Source organism: Pogona vitticeps, chromosome 6 (assembly GCF_051106095.1).
Source record: "Pogona vitticeps strain Pit_001003342236 chromosome 6, PviZW2.1, whole genome shotgun sequence".
In the NCBI taxonomy this organism is placed as follows: Eukaryota; Metazoa; Chordata; class Lepidosauria; order Squamata; family Agamidae; genus Pogona; species Pogona vitticeps.
The window spans coordinates 91,080,215-91,106,812 of NC_135788.1; the positions used below are offsets into that span (position 1 = coordinate 91,080,215).

The following is a 26,598-nucleotide window of genomic DNA, read 5'->3' on the forward strand; positions in this document are numbered from 1 at the left end:
GAGACAGATCAGACTCATGACTAAAAGAGAGATCCAGAAAAGGAAATTAGGAAGGACAGAACATGCAGCTGCCCGCAAGAGTTCATCTGGGAGACCTGAATGGAACTTGCTGCATGGCGGGGGTTTTTTGGGGGGGGGGTTCTTCCTGTTCTTGTTCGCACACCTCTGTTTCAACCCTGTGGTCAGCAAAGCTGGAGGCAAAACAGATCCAAACCTTGCAATTCTTAGACTTACAAAGGGAAGCAAAGAAACGCACAGCATTGATAGCACACTTCCACTTGCTGATCAACTGTCTGGGCCTGATAATATGTGAAACATAGAAGGAGATCTTGTCCCGCCCAATTTTCCATTTGATTTTGAGTAAGACTGCAAGACACCTGCAGGTAGGCCCTCAACATTTAAAAAACAGCTGCAAAAGGGAAACATTCAGTTCTCTGATTACAGAACACCAACGTGTTAAGAAAAAGCCATTTGGTGAAACCTTGTTATCTTCAACCTATGCAATACAATTATTAGTACTGCATTGCCACTGCGATAGAGTCAGTTAGTCATACTTAGAGTAGACCTACTGAAATCAAACAGATTTGAGTTAGTCATGATTTCAGTCAGTCTCCTCTAAGTTTAACTAACCTAGATCCAAAACATGATTATAATTACTGGTGGAACTGACAATCAAACCTGGTGTTCCTATTCCATGTCCTCCAACCGGACAGCCATTTGTGCCCAGTTACAGGACATTATATTCTATTTCATCCTCCCTCCTCAATTTTCTTTTCTTCTCCAACAGAAAGCAGTAACAAGAATAAGCAACGACACAAAGTATGTTAAACATCTTCATCCTAAAAGCAAAGGTTCCAGTAGAGCATTTCTGTGTAATTATTTCAATGAGAGGCGACAGAGCGTTTTCACATTCTAGCAATAGATCCCATATTGTATCCAAGAAGCCTCACAAATCATATTAAATAACCTGCCGGTCTGGAGCAGGGTTTTTCAGACTGAGTTCCCTGAACCTTGGATGTCTAAAAAGCGTATCAGAGGTTTCTCAAGAAAAAGAAGGCTCTTTATTCATTCTCTGTCTTTCTTTTTCCTCTTCTCCTACCAGAGGTTGGACAGCATTATGCTATTGTATCAGACAAATATCAAATGAACTCGCTGAAAGACAGCTGGTCTTTAAAATATTTCTCTCAACAAGAGGCTACAACATTTTTGATTCAGTCACGTTTGAAGACAGCGTGTCAGCTATGAGAACGACCAAAGTGTAAAGTGAGCAGGACTAGTCTCAATATTGGAATGCTGTCTCCTACACAGTGGCCCAGATACATATGCCATTCACAAAGAGAGATAAAAACACAGACACACATCACTCACACAGATGGAAAGCAGTAAACATCCCATGAAGGGAAATATCATTATTTTCCTCCATAAGCAGTCCACCATCCTTATGAACTGTATAACACAGAAAAGCTGACTTCTTATATTTATAGCAGGAGCAGTTGTTCGGGGAAGTACGGATGGGAATAATACTTGCTACTTTCCTCATTCTCATCAGTTCAGGCTGTCTTAACATGATGAGACACCTCAACACAAGGAATTTTGAGGAATTGTCAAGCTCCGTGAGATTATTTATTTCTAGCATGAGATTTAGATAAGAGGAGGCTTTTTCTCCTGTAATAGCTCTTCATAATTTGTACAAAATATCTCTGCACAAAACTAGTGTTTTAGTAAGGCACACATATAAAGCAAGTACACAAAAGCTGGGTGATTGTTCAAAAACATGCACACAACCCGTCCAAGATTTCTAACCCTTAAAGGTCCATTCAACAAAGTAGCAGCCATTGTGGCTTTGAACAACGGCAAAAATAATTTGCATTAATGCAACAACTCTTGGTTGTAGGAGCAGAAAATATCCTGCCATCCCACAAGTGAGGACAAAAAAATTATTCTTTCTTGTCCTCATCTATGAGGGGCCACAAGAATATACATCTCTTAGTGTATATTCTTATAGTATCCTTATATTATTATATCATAAATTCTTAGTGTATACTCTTCACTTTCCCTTAGAGATGAGTTGTCTGAGAGGGGTTTTTTAACAGACTGTTGTGGCTTGTTGCTTTTGAATGTGTTTTTGGTGTGGCATTTGTTTGAGTCTTTTTAAAATATTTGTATACTTACTGGTTTTTAGTTTTTAAATATTGTATTTTATTGACGTAAGCTGCCTTGGGTCCCTTTCAAGGAGAAAGCCAGGGTAAAAATACTTTTAAATAATTTTTCAAAAATCCCTCCTAGAAGAGGGTGGGTGCTATATCTCAACTCAACGCATAGGCACAACAGAGTACATCATGCAGTTTACATAGAGCCCTGACAGCTCTAACCACACAGGCGCACTCAAATTTGGGGTCATCATCAAGGAACAACAGAAAACAGTAAAGCAAGCCTCGCAGAACTTTCAAGTTTAAGGCTAATGTGCAATGCTGTTACTGCCTTTGCAAAAGTGTGTGGGGTGTATATGTGTGTGATTATCCCTCCCCTTCAGCTCCCAATAAGGTCCAGTGCAACATTTAGGATCAGTGAGGCATGTGCCTGTAGTGGAAAGATGTTGTGGTCTTGTAGTCTACATCCTATTCAAAATTGGAAAAATTGCCATTCTCACTCCCCCTCACAATATCAGATCCCTGCTGATCTCTAGGCCTGAGTTGCTACTGTGAACTCCAGAGAAGGTCTCTAGCAGCTGCAGCTGCCCACCCTAAGAGAGGAACTGATCAAAGAGACATGAGAGAGAACAGAATTTTGAGAAAACAAACTACTGTATGATGTATCCGGTCATCATTAGGGCAATTCATGGCTAAAACAACAGGCTACAGCTAAGCCTGACTTGCAGGTGTAGATTTGCCTCAAGATGTCTATACTGGCTTTGCAGAAAGTGACTACAGGGGCTGTTTAGCCCTCTGTATGGACTGCCGCAGTTATGGGCTGGCGTACTCTTAAAGATGGTAATCAGGAAACATCTTTTCTAAAGCACACTAGCCAGGCCCCCAAAGCTTTCCTACCCAGTTTTCTGACTATGAGACTTCTACTTTTCTGGTGTGGGTAGGATCGCTACAGTTTGGACCGATTCCAGCAAGTGTATTAAGAACCAATCTAAAGCAAACCCTCCCCTTTTAATTTGTCATAATTGTGAAACAGAGTAATAAGCAAGGCACCTCAGGATACAGCAAAATAATCACTTCCCCTGTTTGGCATAGGGCAGGGGAAGTGATTTTTTAAATTATTATTATTGTAGACTATCGGTGATATACTACAATAGTTATTAGTTATATATAAATATTCTTTGCCTTGCATTCTTGGCCTACTTGAGAAACCACCTGTAGTTGAATCCACGGCAGTAGCTGTGGCTGCAGGCAGTTTCTTGCCTACCCCTTAAAAAAGATTTTTAAAATTTTACAAATAACTGATGCAGCACATCAGCAACAGTCTATATAAAGACAAACCAATTTTCGCACTTCCCCTGTGCTCTGCTGAGTAGGGGAAGTTATTAGTTTGTCAATATCCTGAGGTGGCTTGCTTGTTATGCCACTTCACAATATTGGCAGGAGCTATTTTCATGTGAAGGGTCAGGTTTGATTAGATTGTTCTAATCAAGCCTTACCATTCCCAAGCAGTCCATATTAGCTTGCTTCCTGATATTAGTGTAGCTGTACTCTCACTTCACTACCTCTTTCAAAGTTGTCCCCATGGAAGGTTTCCATAAGGAAAGATAGTTCTGCTTTAAAATAATACATATTTTAAATCATCTAGTATCAGGCACAAAAGCATAATATAAATACTGTACTGTATGTGAAACTTACGACACTGCAAGTTAAGCCTTTTCTTGTTTTGACAACTCAGGTTTAAGCTCACCTCAGACATACTTTAGTGGCACTGAAATTAGTCACAAAGAAATACCTGAGACAGATTATTTAATTTGCTGGCTTGCACTTTACACAACATTTTAAAACATAAGGCAAAGGGCTACCAAAGCACTAATCTCTCAAGCTGTATTACAGAAATTAGTCAAAGTGGATATAGAAGAAGGGGCATGTTAATTAAGTTCTGTGTCTGTTTCATTTTCAGCAGTTCTCCCAACAGAGAAATACATAGCCCACTCCATCATTTTTATGTGTGCCATGATTCTGTGGAAGAGCAGAAAATGCACCGAGCAGGGTTGTGAGAGAGGAATTCCTTTTCCTAAGAACCTCAACTCTTTCTTTTTATTTAAAAAAACATTGCTGTGAAGGTACGCTCAGTGGTTTAGGTATCTAGCAGCCGGGCCAGAGGTTGGGAGTTTGATTTTTCCTGAGAGGGGCTGGACTTAGTGATCCATAGAGACCTTTCCAGCGTTGCCACTCTAAGATAAGACATGTTGCTTGAAAGCATGTGGGCAAGAAATTAAAATTTCAAAACTTAGAGAAATGGCTGAACTGTATTTAGATTTGCTGATGTCAGTGGCCCTTCTATGACTAACAAATAAAATAAAGTAAATAATGCAAGTTTTAGACTTTATAGAAATCACAGGTTGCAGCTTTCCTTGATGCAGAATTCTAAATGCCCACCACTTTGCTTGTACAGAGGCTGTGTAGGAGAAGAAACACTGCTCTTATCTCTGATCCTGTCGGGACAGAATGTAGTGTGCTAAGCTGGGTGCAGATTTAGCTGGCTTTTGTACTGAGCCCCAACCTCTACCATTTACACCCCTCTCTTTTAAAGAGCGGCAGTATCAGTTTTGGTGCCTGCCTAATCCTTCCTGCTGAACTTGTATATCTGTCTTTTTAAAAAATCAGTTTATCCACCCACATACACTATAATATTTTATATAGTCAATCCATATAAGGAATCCTGACCTTACGAAAGACAGTGCTGTTTCAGAGTGATCCTGACACAGCAAATTCTCTCCATGAGTTCTGTTGGGGGAATTTCTGATCCTAGTCCTTGCAGAGATACTTGACCTATACAAGGCAAATACCACTACTGGGGGCTGACATTAACTAATTTTCCTTCATAGTGATGCAAGCAAGTAATAAATAAATAAATATCCCTACAGATTAAAAAAAAACAGTATAGCAAAGAGAAGGCTAGGGTAAAATCCTTCAGCCTCCTTGGTACGATAGTGTTCTGTGTGCAGTATCAGAGATAGGATCTTGTTATAACACCTATCAGTAACCTATTTGCAATAGGACTTTTTGAATTTCCTCAAAAATAAGACAGGGTCTTATATTAATTTTTGCTCCAAAAACACATTAGGGTTTACTTTAAGGGGATTTTTTAAAATATACAACAGTAGATTTATTCAAATACAGTCATGTCATCTTCTGCTTGCTGCACAATGTCAGAGGGCGGGGTTTCACTTAACTGGGGCTTATTTTTGCGGTGCGGCTTATATTATGAGCATCCTGCCAAATCATACTAGGGCTTATTTTCAGGTTAGGTCTTGTTTTCGGGGAAACAGGGTACTAGCTGAATTTCCTGAACCATCTTCAGCATCAGCCCCATGAAGAGTATGTTACATGATCGATGTTACTGCAGCATGGTTAAATGAAGCAAGATCAATCTTCTCCAGATATGGCAGCAGCTCCAAGTACCCACCACCACGAGATTGTCTCCAGTTTGTACCAAGTCCTGAAGAACTTTCAAATGGTACATTTGGTCCACTGGAGATCAGCTTGCAAGTGTCCATCTGTAAAATCCTCCTCCCCCAATCTCCTTTCTCCTTTACTGAACTGCTGCTATGATATGAAACGATTAAGCTAACGGTGAATTGCAAAAAGGAATATTGTCCTGGGATGCAAAGAACAGATGATATTGTCAAAGAAGTAAAAGAAAATTGATTGGGTTGACTTGTCGCAGTGGTAATGAAATTGCACAGAGGACTTGAGAGATGAACTCCATGTTCTGAGTGGGTTTAGAAGGAGACAGGGAGAAAGAAACCTCCTCACAATGCCCCTCCCTATATCTCATTGTCCCCTGGCCCCTTTATAACCTTTGGTCCTCCATTCTAGCAATGTCATGATGGTGTGGCCTTTTGGGGAGGAGAGTCAAGCTGTTCCCAACATATGACTTCCGTCACCCCAAGCACAGTTTCACATTTTTCAGAGCGAGGGAGGGTATGGTTAGCAAAACCTCAAAATGCTAAGTGAGACCCAAATGAGCACCATTGCTTCCTGTCACACTAAATGATGTGGTCACCAAAGGAATGGAACACGGAAAAAGGCAACCTGTTAATGACCCGATAAGAATCTCTGATCAAGCAGGGGAGCCACATCTGAGTTTTATGTTGCAGACTGAGTTTTTTCCTCCCTTCTCAGCCATGTGGTCACAAGCGCTAACCTTTCACGAAGGACAAATTCCAGAGGAGCAGTTGCATGAAGGTGAGATACCTAAGAATACACCAACACACCTAAAGATCCTTACACTATGTCCTCTGAGTTGTAAAGTTAGATTTGGTACATTCACACAGCCCTCTTGCTCTGTCTCAGCTGCCATGATTTTTTCCTATCCACGTTTAGTAATGAAAATAGTACAGTATATACATTTTATGTTTATCATAAACTGACCAATTATGCTATTCTTCCTATACACTGATCGTGTAATTTGGGACTTCTTGTGTGTGAAGGAGAGATAGAGAAAAGAGAGAAAGTGGAGAGTGAGCCGTCCCCTCAACAAAAGACACCCGTTCGTGAGGAAGTTGTAAGAGTGAAAGGGGTATTAGAAAACAAAGGGTTGAAGGAAGAGGAAGAAACAAAGAGATAGAGAGAGAAAGGAAAGAGAGGAAAAGATTGAGTTTTTTTTTTAGTAGAGGAGAAAGAGAGAAAGAGTAGGAGGAGTTGATTTTGTCCATGTGCGAGGAAGATATAAAAGATCAGAGTGGGAGGAGACAATTTAGAATACCGGGAACATCAGAGAGGACAGAGAGAAAAGGAGAGAAAGAGATGTTGAATATAAAAGAATGAAACAATTGTTGGAGGATTTTCCCAATCTAAAGACCGGAGGATTGTTGCCGGATCCGGACACCTTCAAAGGAAACGAGACACATATAGACTCTCTAGAATGAAAAGTACTTCTGTATCCGTGGGGACAGGGTCATTGGAAGAAGGTGGTCCAGCCGGACTCCTCATTCAACAGTCCACCTCCAGAAGGCAGCTGGGCTAGACATCCCTGCTGTGGGACCATCTGCGTGGGCGGTGAGGAGTGCACGCCTGAGGAAACCCAATGATCAAGAACGGCTTGGAACAGCCCCTTCTTAAATCATGTTGATTCAAGGACAAATTTATTGACCCCTCATTATGGACAATTACCAGATATTAGTTTATCAGAACCGGTTGAGGTGATCATTGATTCACCAAATGTTAAGTTCAATAAAACTGTTGATGTTCAAAAAGAGAATCCCTCATTATTTCCCGCCAAGAGAGAGGAACTGCTCCGGATCATCGTTTAGCGATGGCCCCTATGGGGAAAAATTGCTTTTGCACAGCTGATCGGCGGTTCCAAAATGGCCACCGGAAAAACAAAATGGCCGCCTGCTGTTTTGCCTCGCTTTAGAGGCACTGAAAATGGCCACCCCTATGGAGGATCTTCGCATAAGGTCAGTTTGTAAGCCCATAGGAACACATTAAACACGTTTTAATGTGTTTCTATGGGCTTTTTAAAATCGCTTAGCGATTAAATGCCTTAGCAACGTTTTTCCTGGAACGGATTAACGTCGATAAGCGAGGCACCACTGTATTCACAACATTAACTATAAAAGAGAGAATATATGCCTCAGGTTTTTTGATTCTCACTGTAAACTGAAACAGTCACACACATTCTCACACTAATGTCATAAGGCAGGGGTCCCCAACCCCTAGTCTGCAGCCCGGTGCCAGTTCGTGGCCTCGGCAGAACCAGACCATGGAGACAGTTCTCCCGCTCCCCTCCTACATGCACTCCCCCACGCATGCCCACATGCACGCATGGCCTGCCCACCTGCACACACGGGTGCCCCACCCACCCATGCATGCGTGCGAGGATGCCCCGCCTGCCCGCGAGTGCACCCCACCCATCCACACATGTGCATGAGCACCCCCTGCAAGTGTGCCCTGCCCACCCGTGAGCATGGGGGTGCCCCCTTGTGCACGGCCCCCCCAACTGGTCCGCGGGGTCAAAAAGGTTGGGGACCATTGCCATAATGAAGATTTCCTCACAGGACATTGTTTCAACAGCTTCCTGAACTTAAGAATTTTCCTGCACCCAATTAAGATCAAAGAGCTCACCAGCTTCATTGGGGCTAACATTCTGCAGATACGTCCGGCATCTCTCTTTGTGTTCTTCCAGTGAACTTCTTTGTTTATAGCTCCTTCCACAGAAATCACACTTGAATGGTTTCTCCACTAGAAATGAGTGAGCAGACAAAATTTCCATTATCTTTCTCCCTGCTATTTACAACCTTGTTTTTAACATCCTGACTGTGTCTTAAAATCATAGTGCAAAAATAGGCGATATCTTTATAGACCACTAAAAAATCATCATACAATTCATGAGTTTGACTTTTTTTAGTGGTCTTTAAAGGTATTGCCTATTTTTACATTTGTATTTTGTTTGGACCACACAGCTACTCTTTTTAAAATCATGGCCATGTTCATCCCCGCAGCCGTGCTATTGGATGGATCACATCAAAGCAAGGGCTGCAAAAATCTCATATGTCTAGTCCACTATCTACTTTGCATGCTTGGTCAAACTTTCTTGTTTCAGGATTCCTTGGCCCTTAGCTCTTCTACTTGGCACCCTGCCTCTTCTCAGTCTTCAGTGTCCACCTCAAAGTTACTCTTGTCCCTACAGCCTGCATTAATCTCAGCTGAATTGAGAACGTTTCTTGTCAAGGTAGAATGTCCACTGGTGGCACCATGACAAAGAGACAGACATACACCTAGGAATGCTTACACCTTTGAACATTGTCCTGTAATTACAGTAGCTCAGCCAAGCAGCATCTGATGTCTCACTTCCACAAATATAATGCAATATGCATTATTTATTATCATGACTAGTTGTAAATTCTGTTCATTGCTTATAAGAATGTTTGAGGAATTGACTTCACCCCCCATTCTAAAAGTGTAGCACATCAGAATCAATGACATTCATCAACCTTGTATAGTTGGTTGACTTTCTTACATTTTCACGGTGCCATTTGATTATTCCAAGCTATGCAGATGGCAAATGGCTTGGAAAACAAGCTGTGAGAGAAATGAAAAACCTGGCTATTCAATCTGAATTAAAATCAGTCATTTTTTGAAGTCACTTACCAGAATGTGTCCTTAAGTGGCCGGTGAGTGCATCTCTTCTTTGACAGGCGTAGCTACAAAGGTGGCATTTGAATGGTTTTTCTCCAGTGTGAAGTTTAACATGGCGGAGAAGGTTGCCTTTCTGAGTAAAGGAGGCCCCACACTGGTTACAATGGAAAGGTCGTTCACCTTAAAAAGAACATGTATAAGGAGAAAGAAAGGGCATTTGCTATTAACAGAACTATACAGACTCTACATACACACACACCACAATTTTTTGCTCATTCCCTTGTTCCAAATTAGAATGAATGGCATACTTTATCAGTCAAGTTTACATTTAGACTGCTGAGCAGCAATAACTGCCTTATTTCCAGAGCAACACATTCCCTGTACTTCTGTGCAAAAGGCCCTGCTCTTCTGGGACTGGAAGCATGCCATTCCACACCAACATCTTGTGTCCTGCCAGATTTTATAGGAATGGTAACATTTACCAGACCAAATGCTTTCCACACGGACCTTGGGCTTGCAATGCCCTGAAAGTAATTACCTGTATGGCTGCGTTTGTGAACCATCAAAACGTTGAGGCTGACGCAGCCCAGTCCACAAGTGTCACAGTTCAGCTTTCCACCAGGAGGTCTGATGAGGTCATATGGCCCTGAATGCTTCTCTAGCTCCATGCTGTCATATTCACCATATTCCTGTCGGCAGCTGTAGAGGATGGCAGGTTCTCTTTGTCGCATTTCCATTGGCTCCGAATTCAAAACGCCATCTTCCTTTTCAGTGTGTTCACCTTTGACTTTAAGTGAACCATCTTCTGAAGCTGGGGACAAAGTGGGAGGAAAAGACGTGTCTCAAAAGTGAGGAAATAATTCAATGGCAGGACTCCAAATGAATATCCCTTCACCTTTATCAGGCAACACTTAAAATAACGCTAAACACTAACTCTCAATTTTCCCCTTTGCTTCTCCCATATCTTACATATATTTTTCAGATAGGTTTGATGTAAACAATGCATTATAATGTACATAAAGACACACAAAGAGAGAGTTTTCCCTATGTAAGCAAGTCTCTGAACAAAGACAGGACCTGCAGTAACATGTTGCAGCGAGGAGTTGTTGCTGTTTTTTTTCTGGGGGGCATTCTAGCTCTATTCATATTTCCATTCCTCCTCTCCAACCAAGAGTTGATCAACATTGCAGGGAAACAAAATACTAGGGAGTAGAGAGACTGTCCTGGCACCCTACCTTTGGTTCTGCATTTTCTAAAGCATTCTGTACTTCTGAAAGCCTGGTGATACCTATTATCCTTTGTCCTGTATATGCATGGTACATACAGCTACAAAAGGATGAATACTTGAAGAACCAAGATCATTTTTTAATTATTTAAAAATTTATTTTAAAACTAGGAATAGAGTAAGGGGTACAGAATTGTTTGCAGCTTCGGACATAGGTAAAAGGAAGAGTGGCATGGCTATCTATAAAAAGAAAGAACTTGAAACAAAACTAATTTTTGCCTCAGACAATGAAAGGATACTGATGGTGGAAATCCAAAGAGAACCAATGAAAATGTTAATTATAAACATTTATGTACCAAATGAAAACCAAGACAATTTTTTAAAACAATTACAATTAGAATGAACAAAGATTATGATCACTATTGCATGATAGGGGACTTTAACACTGTTTTTGACAAAGACATAGATACAAAATCAAACAAAATAACAAAAAGAAAAAAAGAAAAGAGGAACGATTTCAAGAAATGTTCTACAATTGGCGGAAGAAGTAAATATTATAGATGCCTGGAGGACGCGATACCCAAATACAAAACATCATGCTTTTTGTATTCGCAAAGGCTTTCACGGCCGGGATCTAATGGTTGTTGTGGGTTTTTCGGGCTTCTTGGCCGTGTTCTGAAAGTGGTTCTTCCTAACGTTTCACCAGTCTCTGTGGCCGGCATCTGTCCTCTGAAGATGCCGGCCACAGAGACTGGCAAAACGTTAGGAAGAACCACTTTCAGAGCACGGCCAGGAAGCCCGAAAAACCCACAACAACCATCATACTTTTTATTCCAATAAACATAAATCATGGTCAAGAATTGATGCATGTTGGATCTCAGCAAGCCTAATGAAAGAAATGGAACAAATAGATATTTTGACTAATACATTTGCAGATCATAATCCCATTTCATTATAATTGGCTAGCAAAGCAAGAGAATTTTGTTGGAGGCTCAATACTTCGCATTTAAAGAATGAGGAGTTTATCAAGCAAATAAAATGAGACATGGACCCTTTTTTCCCCAACAGAACACGAGGCTGGAAACACCAATGACAATGGTTTGGGAGGCAAGTAAGGCATTTTTGAGAGGGGCAGCCAAAAGATTTGCAACAAAATAAAAAAGAGAAAGAAAAAATATAAGATTTTGGAAAAACAGATTAGCCTCAGATGAATTACAGTTGAAACAAAATCCATCAAACACAGAATTGAAGGAGAAGATAAAGTTAATACAACACCAGATAAATATATTGCTTACTGAGGAAACTGCAAAGAAGCTCAAATGTCACAAAACAAGTTTATTTTGAAAATGCAAACAAACCAGGGGGATAATTAGCATATAAACTAAGGAAAGAGGAGAATACAAGAATACAAACACTGAAAGATGAAGCAGGGACTGAGGAATTTAAACAAGAAGAAATAAAGGAGATCACAGAGGACTTCTATGGAAAATTATACAGTAAAAAGGAAGTAGATAAGGAATCTCAGAAAGAATATTTGCTGAAACATAATAAAATGAAACTGACAAAGATCAAATGCAATCTTTAAATGACCCTTTAATATTTATAGAAATTGTAGAAGCCCTTAAAAAGCAAAAAAAAAAAAGGGGGGGGGAATGGCCAGGCCCAGATGGACTTCCACCTGAATATTACAAAAAATTGGAAAATGTATTGCTCAAACCATATAAGAAACTCCTAGAATTTACTGAAGAAAGGGAGAATCACCACCAATGTGGGCAGAAGCGACAATCTCTCTCATTCGTAAGGAAAACACGGTTGGTAAAGAAATTAAAAATTACAGACTGATTTCATTACTAAACGCAGATTATAAAATATATGCAATCATTTGGGCAACTAGATTGAAAAGAATCTTCATACAGATAATACATCAATACCAATCGGGCTTCCTTCCAAAGAGGCAGATGAAAAATAACATAAAGATAATCTTAAATACTTTAGAATATTATGAAGTTCACCCAGAGAAGCAAATGACCATGATATTCTTATATGCAGAGAAAGCTTTTGATAATCTGAACTGGAATTTTATGCTCCAGCAACTGAAGGTGCTACAAGTGGGAGAAAGATTTTTGAAACTAATTAAAGCAATTTACATACACTGTTTCCCCCAAAATAAGACCTAACCTGAAAATAAGTCCTAGTATGATTTTTCATGATGCCCATAATATAAGCCCTACCCCCAAAATAAGCCCTAGTTAAGTGAAACCCTGCCCTCCACCATTGTGTAGCCACCAGAAGAAGATGACATGACTGTATTTGAATAAATGTAGAATTAAAAGTAAGAGGACATGTCTTCATTATTATATTGGAGGACCCGGTGGACTCAACTGATGATCTGATGGAGATGCTGATGAATTTTGGTGACATGGCACAAATGAAAATAAATCAAAAGAAAACAAAAATACTTGTTAAAAATATGAGAGACCAAGAATGACAGAAATTAATAGAAAGGTTTAACTTTCTAGAAAAGAAGAGAGTTGGATATTTAGGAATCCAAATCAAGAAGAAAACAAGTACACTATTCAAAGACAATTATATGAAATTGATTAAAGAGATACAGAATAGCTCAGAGAGATAGGATAAATTACAGCTGTCATTGATGGGAAGAATAGCAACCATTAAAATGAATATTCTACCTAAAATTTTATTTTTATTTCAGACAATTCCTGTGATATTAAAACAGTCATTTTTCCAAAAACCTAACAAGATAATTATATTTGTTTGGCAAGGTAAAAAATGAAGAATTAAAATCAAAACTATGCAGGATACTAAACAAACATCAGGTTATGGTCTCCCAGATTGGGCATTGTATTATAGAGCCTGTGTATTAGTCTGGATAAAGGAATGGATAACCTTAGATAATGATAGACTACTCAAGTTTGAAGGACATGATCTACAGTTAGGTTGGCATGTTTTATGGTACAAAAAAGATAAAAAGCAGAAAAGTTTCAATACACACATAATAAGAAGAACCTTATTAGGAACTTGGAAAAAGATCATACAACAGATATACAGTGGTGCCCCGCTTGATGATTACCTCGTTAGACAAGGAAATTGCTTAACGATGTGTTTTTGCGATCGCTTTTGCAATTGCAAAATGATGTTTAGATAGGGAAAATTTGCTTTACGATGATCGGTTCCCTGCTGCGGGAACCGATTTTTCGCTTCGCGATGATCAGAAAACAGCTGATTGTCAGGTTACAAAATGGCCATCGGCTGTTTAAAATGGCTCCCCGCTGTGTTTAGGAAGGCTTTTTCGCAAGACAGGCACCGGAAAATGGCCGTCCTATGGAGGATCTTCGCTGGACGCTGAGATATTTCGTCCATTGGAACGCATTGAACTGGTTTTCAATGCATTTCAATGGGCTTTTTCATTTCGCTTGACGAGGATTTTGTTCTACAGCGATTTTGCTAGAACGAATTATCCTCGTCAAGCAAGGCACCACTGTACCAAAAAATGCCAAGCTGAGTATCACTTATAGAGGCCTTTATACAGCCTAACCTTATGACAAAAGTGAAATTCTTAAGATATTAAGATTTAAAAAGGATTGCGATTTAAGGTCCAAATAACAGAAGTACAGTGGTGCCCCGTATAGCGAGGTTAATCCGTTCCGGATTAACCCTCGCTATACGGAATCATCGCTAAACGGGTAGGGGAAAGGTATTGGAACGCATTAAACTTCGTTTAATGCGTTCCAATACCTTAAACTTTGTTTAATGCGTTCCAATACCTTCGTTACTTGCCCGTTCAGCGAGGATTCCAGGTGCCGACAGCCATTTTCGCGCCTTCGCTAAGCGAGGCCAGGGCGCGAAAATGGCTGCCGGCAGCCATTTCCGGGCTTCCGGCGGCCATTTTGGAACCGCCGATCAGCTGTTCGGCGGCTCCAAAATGGCCACCGCAATACCCGATCTTCGCAATGTGGGTTTTCCCCATTGCGAAGATCGGGTATGTTTCCGTATAGCGATCCCGAAAAAGGGATCGCTATACGGAAACATTGCTATACGGTGCACTCGTTAAGCGAGGCACCACTGTACAAAATATATATCTAGACTTGGGGTCTAAAGCAGGGGTCCCCAACTCCTAGTCTGCAGAACATGACTGTGTATGCTGCATTCAAGTATTTTCAACGGTTTACACACGTGTGCTCTAATCTGTATATAAAGATTATAAACAATGCTAAAGAACATCCTATAGTTTCACTTTAACATTTCAGGAAGTGAATTTGATCCATGAAAGCTAACATTAAAATATAGCAATCAGGATTTAAGGTGTCACAAACATTTTTGTCTCACTCTCTTTTTTCGGTTTGATATGCTTGCACGAACAAACAAACATAGCTACAGCTATAAAAGGGACTGAATCCAGCCAAAGAGAATGGCGATCCATCAGCCTCATGAAAAAACTTGCCCAGGTCCAAAGGGACATAATCTTTCCTACCAAATACAAATAACGAAGACTTCATCCTCAAGGGACTTACAGTGAAAAACCTGTTAAAGCAACTATGGTAACAGGTTATGCAACACTCTCCCCCCCCATTACTCAACCAGTAAAAAACCAACCAACAACACAACACCCTCCACTAGCATCCTATACAATAAAGAAAAATCCAGAAGTAAATCACAGATCTTGAACCATATGAATAGAACCAGCCCTCTGCACCAGACACTTTACAAATAATCTCCACCCAATGAAAACTATCTATGATGCACAACTTGTTTCTCCAAAGAAAAAGAAAGAAAACAAATGGTCTCATCTGCTTGCTACAGGCCCCTTGGCCCACAACAGGTATCCTATAGACTTAACATGACAAAATTATAAATCTATCCAGCCACACACTGAGCCAGGCAGAAATATCAGTCCTTTCATGGGGCTTGTCCTTTTGTCCCACCAAGCCCACATATACCATACAACTCTGTGGTGACCTGGAGGCCTTTTTCCACAATCAAAATGGCTCAAAGAATATTTCCACAATGGTGGAACAACCAATACAGGAGCACACAAGCTACTCCTCGTTCTCCACAACACAAAGAGGAACAGTCTCCACATCATGCGGAAGAACATTGTATTGACCCACAGCCACCCTTCTTCCAGCGCTACAGAAAGAAGCACTCCAAATGGAAACCTCCAGACAGTCAGAACAAATAATTAAACATCTATATTCAGTGCTTTCGTCACAGTGCCCAGGGTGAGATAATCTATGGAAGTTATCCTACAACCTCGGCTGGACAAAATGTGATGCCATATACAGCCTCAAAAACAAAGAACACCTTGTTCTCTTTATAGCAACCTTGAAAAGTACGCATTATTGTTCTCATGGTGAACATGTAGGGCAGTGTTCCCCAACCTTGGGCCTCCAGATGTTCTTGGACTACAACTCCCAGAAGCCTTCACCACCACCTCTACTGGCCAGGATTTCTGGGAGATGAAGTCCAAGAACATCTGGAGGCCCAAGGTTGGGGACCACTGATGTAGGGGGTAGAATAAATTTAAGAAAGAAAGACTGAGGAAGAGTTGGAGCAGAGGAAGGACTGAGATGCTTTAAGGACACAAATGAATTCCAAGAGAAAATCTCCCCTCTGTCCTCACCCACTTTCAGCTGATACCTGCATTGGGTGGGGAAGATTCAGCTGAGCTTTGGGGACTGAGTGGGATTTCATTCGGACTGCAGCAAGAAACAGAGGATGGGGGAAGAACTGAAATCCCTTTCTCCACTCACTGTGATTCCAATCCTGATCTATCTTTGTCATGAAAAAGGAGGAAATTAGATATATACAAAATAAGGGGGAAACTAGGGTCCAATATAAGACAGAAGCATCAATGGCTGAAATCCAGTGATAAATGACAAATCAATGGGGATTTGCTAAGTCAGCTTCTCTGTACATCCCATTGATTTGAAGGTGCCTATTCTAGTCATGATTTACTACTCACTCTCAGGCAATGTGTTATAAACAAATTTCATTCTATAGTTGAGTCAGCAGCTTGAGTCATGAGTCAAAGTTAAGTGTTGTTTTGCATTTTTCTAACAGAAACACTATATGCATAACTTTGGAGATTTTATTTTACAAGCTCAGCATGTTAGAATTTGCTTGCAAATTTCCTTAAAATCCTGCTTTGAATGAGAACTCAATTTTGGTGATGAATACCTACCAAATAAGTTCTATAGGTACAAATATTTATCAAAAAAAAAAAAAGCTGGTGCCTTAGTTTGTCATTTGATATCCAGGGATACTTAATATCTAAGGAGCTAAAGTATTTAATATTAACGGGCTTAATGGTTCATATGGAATGGTATTCAGAATGGCAGTATTTGGCAAGTAATAGGTATACAGTATTTTGTGTATTGATTGTAGATTTTTTTTTATCTTCATGATGAAAATTCCCCAAAGAGGAGATATTCTATACCTTATGAAACTTCATATTGGAAACAAAAATCAAACCAAGGGATGAAAACAAGTAGAAATGTAACCTATCAAAACTGGAGTTTGGAGAAAATGTTAACTTCAGAGTATAAATTCAAAGAAGGAGAAATTTTATCAGCAGGGTGGGAAAACCGTACATTTGTACACAAATAAATATACATTTGACCTGCAGTTCATGTTGAGCTCATTGGGTTTAATCAACTGGTTGGGTATTTGGAAGCTGTAGGTCAAGCTTTCCAAGATCTGGGTTTAATGCGTCTTTCCTGCAAATGAGTGGCACTTAAAAAAATCCCCAGTTACTTCCCCTAGTCTGTGAGATAACCACCACCACCATCATTCCAGAACTGCAGAGATGGAAGAAATCCATCAAGTTCAGCCCCTGTTAAGGAGGCACAGTGAGGAATCAAACTCCCACCTTCTGGCTCCACAGCCAAATACAGCAGTGCCCCGCATAACAAGTGCTTCGTTTAACGACGAATCCGCACAGCGATGTGTTTTTTGTGATTGTTTTTGTGATCGCATTGCGATGTTTTAAATGGTAAAACATCACTTTGCGATGATCGGTAAGCGTTTCGCTTACCGATTTTCGCATAGCGATGTTTGAAGAACAGGTGATCGGCGGTTCCAAAATGGCAGCCGGGTAAATAAAATGGCCGCCCGCTGTGTTTTTGCCCAGATTCCTCACTTACCGGGCAGTGAAAATGGTGGCCGCATGGAGGATTTTCACAGAACAGTGAGTTTTTTGCCCATAGGAACGCATTAAACGTGTTTTAATGCATTCCTATAGGCTTCTTTGTTCCGCATAGCGACGAATACGTATAGCGATGATTTTTCCGGAACGGATTATCGTTGCTATGCGGGGCACCACTGTACAGTACCTAAACCACAGAGCTATCTAGCAGTTCTTATATATAGAGTGTGAGTCTGTGCATATTGCTCACAGAATTCTGTCTTAAGATAATCAGAGTAATAAATGCTGATCTGATTCTGAATAGATAGACTTTGTCCCTCTCTGCATTCAACTTTCCTGAAAACTTTCTGCCTCCAGCCTATAGTGTAGTAATGAGCTGTAATTATTCTAGGGAAAGGGGTGCACTCTGCACACCCTCAGAAACTCTATTTTTTACTGTCGCCACATATTTTGCAGAGCACATCTTATGGCATTCAGGCTTGTTTCTAAAACTGAACATTATCTTGATCATTTTTTCTTTTATCATTTCCACTTCGGAGCATGCTGTTCAAGGGATCGTTATCACCAGGCATTGACAGTTTTGGAAGTATTAGTGCATCTATGACTGCAGCTGGCTCAAAACCTTAAGAGCAGTGGAGTTTTATCATTGTCGGTATAATAAATTAGTAAACCATGAGCTATTAAGATGAAATTTCAATAATGGAATTGTAAAATTTAGAGGAAGACAAAAGCAAATCATCGAATTTGTTTTTAAAAGCACACAGTACTTTTTAAAAAAACATATAAGTAATGTATGCAATATTCATTCACACATTTATTTATTTAAACATTTTTACCCTGCCTTTCTCTCTAAATTCTTTTATTTATTTTCTCTCAACTAAAAATAAGGTAAGGAATACAAGGGATAAAAGGAAGTAAAGGAAAGGTAAAAGGGTTTGGGGGGTAGGAGAACACAAAATATACCATCATCCAGTCTATTCATGTTACGATAACTAATCAAATTTCCGCTTTTTTTTTTACAATTTGATTACCCTCCCGCTTTCAACTTACAGTTACCTCTTAGCTTAAATCTATGTTACTATGTTACTTAGCTTAAATCGATGATTTGCTTTTGTCTTCCTCTAAATTTTACAATTCCATTATTGAACTGAAGCCATTTGTACACTAAACACCATCGTTCAATTTCCTTTTGAACTGGACATTCTTTCAACACATTTGAAAGAATATCAATTTCTACCGCTTTCCATAACTTCTCAATAAGTTCCTCTTGTACCCTGCCTTTCACAAAGGACCCAAAGCAGCTGACATAATTAGCAACATCATATTAAAAGCAAAAAATAGTAAATTGTTCAAATATCAAAAGAATATCAATGTTATATAAAAATATTAGGTGAAAGAGATTTAGAAGCACCAAGATACAGTGGTGCCTCACTTAACGAGTGCACCGTATAACGACGAAATCGCAAATGCGATCGCATACCAATGGCCCCATGGGCAAAAATCGCTTTGCGAAGATCGGTAAGCGTTTCGCTTACCGATCTTCGCAAAGCGATGCCGTGGATCAGCTGTTCGGCAGCTCCAAAATGGCCACCGGAAGCCCCGAAATGGCCGCGCGCAGCGTTTTCGCGCCCTCCCCTCGCTTACCGAGGGCGCGAAAATGGCTGCCGGATATGGAACAACTTCGCTGAACGGTGAGTTTTGGAGCCTATTGGAACGCATTAAACTAAGTGACTTTCCCCGTTTCGTACAGCAATGTTTTGCCATAGCGACGGTTAATCTGGAACGGATTAACCTTGCTATGAGAGGCACCACTGTATAAATATTCTTGTTTATTGTCTACTAGACAGTCACAAAGGAAAAGCCTGTCTGACGAGAAAGGTCTTTGCCTGCTTGCAGAAGGAGAGCCAAGATGGGGCCAGTCTGGCCTCCTATGAGAGGGAGTTCCAGAATCTGGGAGCAGCAACAGAGAAGGCCCTCTCCCATGTTTCCACCAAGCACATCTGTGAAGGCAGGAGAATCAAGAAAAAGGCCTCCCCTGGTGATCTTAACACCAGGGCAGGCTCATCAAGGGAAACACGGTCCTTGAGATAGCTTAGACTCAAGCCATTTAGGGCTTTAAAGGTTAAAACCAAAACTTTGAATTGTGCCTGGAAGTGGATTGTCAGTCAGTGGAGCTGCTGTAACGGGGGTGTTATGCGATCCCCATAATTAGCCCAGTTAGCAATCTGGCTACAGCATTTTGGACCCACTGAAGTTTCCAAGCACATTCCAAAACCAACCCCATGTACAGCATGTTCCAGTAATCCAGCCAGGATGTAACTAATGCAGGTATCACTATGGCCAAGTCAGACCTCTCCAGAAACAGGTACAGCTGGCAGCTTAGTTTTAACTATGCAAAGGCACCCCTGGACACCACTGAAATCTGGGCATCCAGGCTCAGAGATGATTTCAGGAGCAATATGTGTTTATTGTAATCTGTGTACTCTACAACATCAACAAAAGTAGTTAAAATGTGCTCACTGGAAAATTCTAAAATACTTGAAGACTGTGTTTATTTCTATGGTTTCTACCTCCAGTAGACATGAACTTCCTTCAGGGCTTTGGTGTAGTACTGGTTGATAACAAGAGGACCACACCTGGAATGTAAATCCATGCTTATTTCATTTTCGCAGGTGAGAATAAAATGTTTTTAAAGTCTTCTTCCTAATATTATGAGACTTTTTGTGATTTTTTTTCATTTTCGGACATATCTGTGCAAAATTCACATTCTTTCATTTTACCTTAAAGTCTTTGTTTTGCATAAAATGCATGCTTTTCTGCCCAAAATAAATACAACCCTTTTTGCACAAAATACACTTTTGGGGGTAATGCTGCAGACGATGAAGACAGCTGTGGTCTTTTCACTCGTACAGAGGAGCTAGAAATCTCACAGCAGTTGACAAAATTTTTCCGTGGAGTATCTGTATGTGCTGAAGAGGAAAAAAAAATCAAAAGTACTGTACAAAATGTAGACTTTACGATACGCTTACACTGGACAGCTGGGGTTGGAGCTATAAAAGGAGCATTTTGGCAGTTGAATCTAACCAGCAAAGGAGAAAGAAGGCTGAATTTTGCAGCCTGCAGTTAAGCAGAGGTCTTGCAGAGGAAAGAGTCTAAAGATAACCTGTTCCTTTTGGGAAACAGAAGTTGATTTGGTCTGAGCTATACGTATATTAAAATAACAGAGGAAGGGGCAATTTATTAAATGTTAACTGGAATTGTCACAGCAGGGGTATTTTTCATCTCCTCACAAATTAACTTGGCTTCGCATTGTGTTGGGTCTCCAGCATATACTGTATTCTGAAAAGTCTGATCTTTCAGACATGTAAATCACTTCCCTGGGACGCCAATGTGACTTTAGATCTAATAAAAGGTTATCTACCACAGTTAGTTTGTGTAGCTGCTGGCACTTCCCAATGTTGAACCTGAATGTTAGAAACCAAGCCACGGGTCTTTCTTCACAACAAAACAAATGTATTCTGTTTAGGGGATTTTGTCTGGGAATCCCAGCATGGCTACTGCCCATTCTTAAGAAGCTCCTATAGGGAAACATATCTGCCTTTTCCTGTGAACCTACTGAAATCAGAGGGACCGACCCACCTGCAAGTACACATATTTAGCACTTAGCTACCAATGGTGGCTGCTTTTCTTTATCCATCACTCTAGACTTTTTTTTCAGCAGACAAATCCATCCGCTCCTCACCTTCCCAGCATCCACATAAAATTAGCTACTATGAAGGGAACCAAACCCAACCACTCCATTCATATCTGGCATGGTCTTTCCACTACATAGAAGAAGAATGCATAATCTTCTTAAAACTGAAAGTAAAACAAAAAACTGTTTTTAACTAAGCTAGATGGGTATTCCTAAACTGAATAGTGCATACATTAAAAGGGAGGGAAAATGATTAAAAACAGCCATCACAAAATGATGAGTACTGTGTGTGGGAGGAAGAATAATACATACCTCTTGAGTAAAAAGAAAATTTTAACCCGTATTTTAAGGTTGGCAAAAACCTAGACTCTAAAGTCACTTGCTGAAGTTTGAAAACAATTAAGTACTGTTTCTGACTCATCTTTGAATGATACTTAAAGGGAAAGCTATTAGTCTATATGTATAAATCCTATTCTTTTACACAGTTATCTAAACCAGTTCCCAACACATCATGTTATGATCAACCTACATTTAGGAGTGTCACAGATTAAATATACCATGTAGAGAAAAAAACACAGTGGTGCCTCGCATAGCGATTGCTCCGTATAGCGATGAAATTGCTTTGCGATGGACTTTTTGCAATCGCAAAAGCGATTGTTTTGTGATGGTCCCTATGGGGGAAATTCGCTTTGCGATGATCGCAGGGAAGCGATCATCGCAAAGCCCCCATTTTCGGCCAGCTGATTGGCAGTTTCAAAATGGCCGCTGGGTAAACAAAATAGCTGCCCGCTCTTTTCAGGCACGGATACCTCACTTTAGAGGCACCAAAAATGGCGGCGCTATGGAGGATCTTCACTTAAAGGTGAGTTTTTAGCCCATAGGAACACATTAATCGTGTTTTAATGCATTTCTATGGGCTTTTTATTTTCGCTTAGCGATGTTATCGCTTAGCAGCGATTTTTCTGCATAGATTAACGTCGCTAAGTGAGGCACCACTGCACTTCCTTTTATTTTATTGAAACTATTTCTACTTAGGATGTGATAGACAGCCCAACTTTCCCAATCTGAATCAGCTTGGATCACGCTGAACAGGGTTGCTTTGAGATGTGATATGTCATGTAGGATGATCCTTGCATCCACATGGAAGGATCGACCACACATCGCTTCAAGCAACATTATTTAGCACAATTGAGATCAATATTCTTTCCCTTCAAAGACAAAGGAAAAAAGGAAATATCCCTCGTGTCTCCTCTTCGGTGCTTTGCTTAAGCCACTTAATGATCTCAAGAACTGGAAAGCTTCCTTCCCCCTCTCACACAAAGAGGAAGGAAGAGGAAGCTTTCTCTTTCTTTTTAATTGTTCCTAACTGACACAGTGCAGCAGCAACACACTGAAAGGTGTTTTTGTCACTTTTTTAAAAAGTTATTTCAAAGCATTGCTTTGAAATCAGTAAGCATCAATCAGTACCAACAATTAAAAAGATGTGGAAAACTTATTTCTTTTCCAAATGAGAACAAGAAGGAAGCTTTCAATTTCTCAAGACTGTTAGGTAGCTGAAGCAAGGACAGCTTAAGTTATCTGCTTTGGTTTGATCCCAGTGGTTACACATAATGGAACCAAACCAAAATAGAATTATCCTACTCCCACAAAAGGGACGTGGTGGTGCTGCGGGCTAAACCGCAGAAGCCTCTGTGCTGCAAGGTTAGAAGACCAGCAATCGTAAGATCGAATCCTCATGACAATGTGAGCTCCCGTCGCTTGTCCCAGCTCCTCGCCAACCTAGCAATTTGAAAGCATGCAAATGTGAGTAGATAAATAGGTACCACCTTGGTGGGAAGGTAAAAACGACATTCCCTAGTCGCGCTGGCCACGTGTCAATGGAAACTGTCTTCAGACAAGCGCTGGCTCTACGGCTTGAAAACGGGATGAGCACCGCCCCTAGAGTTGGACACGACTGGACTAAGAATGTCAACGGGAACCTTTACCTTTTTACTCCCACAAAACGAACGAACAAACAAATAAACAAAAACAGTAGCCCCTGACCCATAGCCCCTGTGGGTAAGCATCAATCAGTGATGGGTTGGTTTGTGATGGCATGTAACTGGTGTAGCTGCACCCTCATTTTCCTTAGGTAATCCCTCACTTAGTTATATAGGAGAGGACAGCATCCAAAAGAATGTCTTTACCATGAGTGAGGAAATTGTGTCATGTGGTGTGTCTATACCAGGTCTGGGGAAACTGGCTCTCATTATCCGTGAACACTATCAATGTGGTCCGGATCTGATGTTCTTCACTCTTGCACATTAATCCAGAGAACCTGTTCAGTGTAATGAGCAGCAGCTTTCCATGAGGAAATCGCAGAGCTCCCAGGCAGTGGGTTCCTCTTGAAAAAATAATGTTTCCCTCACTGCATTTGTTTGCACTGGAGCTTTTGCACTCATGCATAAAGAAACTTTATCTTGCCCACATGCCTCACTGGATCTGAAAGTTTTCAAATGATACAGCTTCATAGTTGTAGAACACTCAGTATCTGTGACATTCAGAAAAGAATAAAAGTAAGGATGCATGAAGCCATCCAGATACCAAAGGAATTTAATCATCATAATATGTTGAGTTAATGTCATATCTGATTTACTAGAACAATTCAGAGATAAAAAGACCTCATGCTTGCAGATGTTCAGCCAGCCAGATGAGTCCTGCCTCCAAATATATATGGTATATATAGCAACATCATTTTGTATACCACCATTTCCTAACTACCCAATTAAAACAACAACAACCGAGCATGCCAAGATGGCTTAACAGTGTTTTGACAGCAACTAATTACTTTTACGATTCTGGAGCCGTAAAAGCCCAAAATAAAATATTCCTTATATAGATATAACAAATGAGGAAGCACAAAGGAGACAGGCTGAAGTGGATTAACAAATGATTCAAACCCACCAGGACTTTTAGGGTATATTCACATATGACCCTTCAGGTTTCTTCCAAATGGTACATGTGAATGTTTTCTAAGTGGTGAAGAAAGCAGAAGGGAGCCATTTTATGTATGAGCCAACTAACCACAGGCAATCAGATCTGGAACCCATGGCCATTACACAGGACATGATACAGAGTGGGAAACTAGCACCCTGATCAGCATATCAATCTGACACATGGGATTGTTATGAGGAGACAAGTGTGGATAGGATGAGCCATGCATGGTGCTTTGAGGTCACTGGAGGAAAGGTGTAGGACTTCTTTAGATTTATATCCTGCCTGCTGTCCAATTCATTCAAGGTCTCCTCTTCTCCACTTCATCCTCAATGACCCTATGAGGCACGTCATCAGGCTGACTGACTCTATGTCACCCAATGAGTGACATGGCCAAGTAAGTTATTTGAACCCATACTCTTGTCATACACTTCAACCACTACAACTGCCCACACCGGTAGGTGAGTAATAAATAAATAACAGGACCCAATTTTTCAGGGTGTTGTCCTAAACCACTCTACACTAATTCTTATATTTCAGAAGCAGAGCAGGCGTTCCACCCACATAATTCTGAACCAAAAGTGTTACTGGAGCAGTGTGGGAAGAAACCACAAGGAAGTGGTTCCCATCGTTCTGTGACAGGGGTGTAACTCTCGTCTCCCTGCTGTTCTGCTTCTTCCCCTAGTCTACTGATAAACTGTTACACAGAGGGGTTGCTTTTGATCTTGTCTTTTAAAAAAACCTCATTTCTAGGGTGATGCCTCAATGAACCCAAACAGACACGAACACCTGGTGGAAATTTCACATACTAAAAATAGCAACAAAACTTTCCGAATTCCCTACCAAGCATGAAAGCCACTTCGTTCACCTCCAAGAAAGAAAGAAGAAAGAAAAAGAAAAGAAAAGAAAAAGCACCTTAGGAAACAAAATAATAAACAAGCAAACCAGATCAGTACAGACAATTAAGGAATGATTTAGAAATAATAGGAATTTGTGCTTCCATTGTGCAATGTATGAAGTTACAATGAAGATATACCGAGGACTCAAGAAAAGTAACTAAATACTACACAGGGAGTTTTAAAGCTTTTCTACTTCCAGAGACCCATTCTAGATGAACCTGTCTTCTTATAAATTCCTGAGGAATTTGGACAGCATTTTGAGGTCCCATAGTCTGTGTGCAATATAGCCCAAGTCTGTTATGGTTCACTGCCTCTCAGGGCTTAGAAAATTTGTTACTATTTTATGGGGTGAAGGAAATAATATATGCTCACTGGTGGACTCTGTGTGCTTTAGGCCAAATAATTAAGTTTGCCAGGTTCTCAGAATGACCTTGAGAATGTTATCAAGACACTTTGCAAGAATAGTGTGTGGTAGATGATGGAAAAACCATGTTTTGTAATTATTTGTCCATCATGACTAGATCTGTCATTGGGGGAACTCCTGACAACTTACAAGGAACTTGAAATGCAGTTTTGGAAAAATACTACACAAATCTTTGAAAAACGTACATACATACGTAAGTGCGTGCGTGCGTGCGTGCGTACGTATGTGCGTACGTACGTACGTGCGTACGTACGTACATACTCTGTTTCCCCAAAAATAAGACAGGGTCTTATATAATTTTTTGCTCCAAAAATGAATTAGGGCTTATTTTCAGGGGATGTATTATTTTTTCATGTACAACAATCTACATTTATTCAAATACAGTCATGTCATCTTTTGGTTGCTGCACAATGGTGGAGACTGGGATTTCACTTAACTAGGGGTTATTTTTGGGGTGGGGCTTATATTACGAGCATCCTGAAAAATCCTACTAGGGCTTATTTTCAGGTTAGGTCTTATTTTCGGGGAAACGGGGTACATACATACATGCATACACACAGCAGCCTGGGAATTGTACCTTTGATAGAAGGGCCGGGACAACTAATAATGCAGGTATTGCTCAGGCAAACATCCCAAAACATACTGGTAGAGGATATGTTCTGTGGCAAAAGGCCTCAGTTTGGGAGCAAACTATACATTATAATTAACCTGTCATTAGAAGAGATAATTTCTTAAGCACTGATTTCTTAAGCAGGAGCTCTTCTCATCTCCCATAGTTTACAAATTCATTTGCTTTGTGATAGGTCTTTGGGCGTAAGCATGTTCTTCCTTTGTCAGTCTGGTTTCTCAGAAATAGAAGACTTTCACTCCTAACAAGGGATTATCATAATGTATAATTTGGCCCTCAGTTGCCGGTATCTCA

At 40.4% G+C, this 26,598-nt stretch overlaps 1 protein-coding gene across 3 annotated transcripts in view; it reads right to left on the reverse strand.

The window, feature by feature from the left end:
- The window catches only part of IKZF3 (IKAROS family zinc finger 3), a 62,877-nt gene that overhangs the window by 13,003 nt on the left and 23,276 nt on the right, over positions 1-26,598 (reverse strand). For 2 of the 3 annotated variants that reach the window (XM_073004224.2, XM_073004225.2), the window contains exons 4-6: positions 9,835-10,107; positions 9,309-9,476; positions 8,283-8,399 (exon numbers count right to left, since the gene is read on the reverse strand). In XM_073004224.2, the coding sequence (XP_072860325.2) occupies positions 8,283-8,399; positions 9,309-9,476; positions 9,835-10,107 (558 nt within the window). Of the gene's footprint in view, positions 1-234; positions 7,346-8,282; positions 8,400-9,308; positions 9,477-9,834; positions 10,108-26,598 lie in introns of those variants that run through there. The other variant, XM_020799311.3, reaches the window with a different exon arrangement.